The sequence below is a fragment of the Lactuca virosa genome, chromosome 3 (genome assembly GCF_052849685.1).
Source record: "Lactuca virosa cultivar CGN04683 chromosome 3, Lactuca_virosa_CGN04683_v6, whole genome shotgun sequence".
Taxonomy (NCBI): domain Eukaryota; kingdom Viridiplantae; phylum Streptophyta; class Magnoliopsida; order Asterales; family Asteraceae; genus Lactuca; species Lactuca virosa.
In genome coordinates this window covers 122,092,652-122,095,121 of record NC_136428.1, presented here as the reverse complement: position 1 = coordinate 122,095,121, position 2,470 = coordinate 122,092,652, and the positions used below count along the sequence as shown (strand labels likewise).

The 2,470-nt window shown below is 38.3% G+C and overlaps 1 protein-coding gene across 1 annotated transcript; it reads right to left on the bottom strand.

Annotated features, from left to right (window-relative positions):
• Nucleotides 1-425: 425 nt before the first annotated feature.
• On the bottom strand, nt 426-1,106 carry LOC145163994 (uncharacterized). The gene has a single exon (XM_079082726.1). It carries the CDS (start codon nt 1,104-1,106, stop codon nt 426-428), a length of 681 nt encoding a protein of 226 aa, XP_078938852.1.
• Between the last annotated feature and the right edge of the window lie 1,364 nt (nt 1,107-2,470).

The window sequence follows — 2,470 nt, the reverse complement described above, 5'->3', positions numbered from 1 at the left end:
AGGGTACCAAGATTCACGCCATGAAAATGTTGAAATTTTGACCGAAAGAAATCATGGAACTCTTTTTTCATAAGCGTAGGATCAGTAACCCAAACACCGTCAACCAGAATCCCCCTTGTCGCCATTTGTTTCCTCCTTCTATTCAACATTCCATGGAAGAACTTAGAATTGTCATCACCTTCAACGCTCCATTTAACTTTAGACTTTTGCTTACAGTCTAAAAATTCAGCCTTGTCAATTTCTGTCACCTTCTGTAATGTATTTAATCTCTCATTCATGAGATCATTCGTGGCAATCCCCTCATCAACCAATTTGTCAATCTCACAAAGACGGTTTATGAGATTTTTACGTTGGTCACCTTTTACAACACGCATACTGACTTGCCACAATTTGATCCTATTTTTAACGAACTTGAGTTTATTTTTTTAATTTAAACACTTGTTAATCCGAGAGTCTGGAACAAACTCATTAACAGCAGTTTGAACGACATCCGAAAACCCGTCCATATCCAACCATGAATTAAACATCTTGAAAGAAGAAGGACCATAATCGATAGGATCTTCTTTCAAAATCAAAAGACAGTGATCCGACCATCTTCTCTCAAGAGCAAAGCAACACATATCAGGAACGTCATCAAGAAGATCCTCTGAAATAAGAAACCGATCCAGACGACTTAATTTACACCCAGCTGTATCCATACGAGTAAACTTCCGACCACCCATGGGAATATCCACCAAAGCCGCATCAAAAATGAAATTATTAAAATCTGACGCTTGAGAGCTAGAAAAAACCGATCCATGCCTCTCCGAAGCAGACCTAACCACATTAAAATCACCAAACACAATGAAAGACCCCGTATTATTTGCCATAATCGAATTCAAATAAGCCCAAAGATCTTGTTTTTTTCTAGCATCTTGGGGAGCATAAACATTAATAAGAGTACATTTTAAATTCTTTATAACCCAAGTCCTTTCCACAATAATGACATTCTCTCTACATAGGACCCGATCCTTTTTGAAAACAGACGGGTCCCAAATGGAAACTAAACCACCCCAACTCCCTCTAGCAGTACTACATGCAAAATCAAATCTGGAATTACCCCACATAGAGCGAATTTTAAAAAGATCCACACGAGTCATCCGAGTTTCTTGTAACCCCAAAAAATTCACCGTATTCTTGATACAAATTTCTTTCACCCATCCACGCTTTTTAAGCGTTTTAGTCCCACAAATATTAAGGGATAAACAATTCATAAGGACTGGATCACTCCCATACCGACTAATCTTTTTTTCAAATCAGCCTTTGCGTTTTCCACATCATACCCCCACAATTTTCCCAGCTCAATAAACCGACTTACTTCATCACAGGAACTAACTCCAGCTATCGGAATCTTTTTTTCCAAAATTTTCACCGACCCTGTGCTCAGTGAACGCTTAATTTCATTACCTGAATATAGAAAGGAACCCCGACAATCCATAGTTTTTTGTTCCTGAAATCTCTGGCCACCAAAACCCGGAGGTTTTGAACCACCTGTTTCACTCCTTTCATCGTTGCTCTCGGTATGCACTTTAGCCCCTGGAGTCATTTTTTCATTTGCATTAGCAATAATCGGTTCAAAATGGATTGAATCTACTTGCTCTTGACAGATATTAACACCCCCTGTATTACTTTTGTTAATAGGATAATTTTCCTGTTCGTTTAACTCTTTTTCATTAAACAAACCAACCTTTTCACCTGATACAAATTGCTCTTTTTCACAATTTCCATTTACATTCTCATCTATACTCCTTTCTTCATCTTGATTATCATAATCTGTTCACTATCAAAGTGATCTCCATAACCTTCTTCCAAAGGATCATTCGATTTGTTCTCATCTTCATAAAGACTTTCCATCATCCGCAACATCAGGTTCCCAAAGAGCAATTTCCTTTACATATACTTGGTATTCCCTTCCTTCAATCACCACAAGAATGTCTTCTTGAATGTTTGACATAACATTAGTCTTAATACAAACTCTACCGGTCGACATGCAATTTGTCTCATCATCATTTGAAAATAGCACTGAACCCCAAGCAGAAGCAACTTTTTAAATACACATGGATTCCACGCACACATAGGAAGACCAATTACCTCCAAACACACAGCCCTGTACGAGATCACAAAATCTTTTGCAATGTGACGAATGTTGCAAAAGATATTAGAAATACCCGTGTTCATATAGAAAGTTTTGCAAGCTTTACTCGATTCAAACGATACCCACACCCACAAACCACCAACATACCGGATTCTCACATTAGGAAAACCCTCCTCACTACGCATATTAACCAGGTTTGGAATAAAAGATGCTTCTCTTACCTCACAAAGGATTGTAGATTGAGCATCTGTCATGCCAGTGAGTTCTCTGTCTCCCATCATCACTTTGCGTAACTGAGGATCCGATATGTTTTTACTCGTCTCTTCACCCATAACA

What these genes read in the sequence shown, in the direction of transcription:
- LOC145163994 (XM_079082726.1), bottom strand. Translation starts at nt 1,106, where the DNA reads ATGTGGGGTAATTCCAGATTTGATTTTGCATGTAGTACTGCTAGAGGG.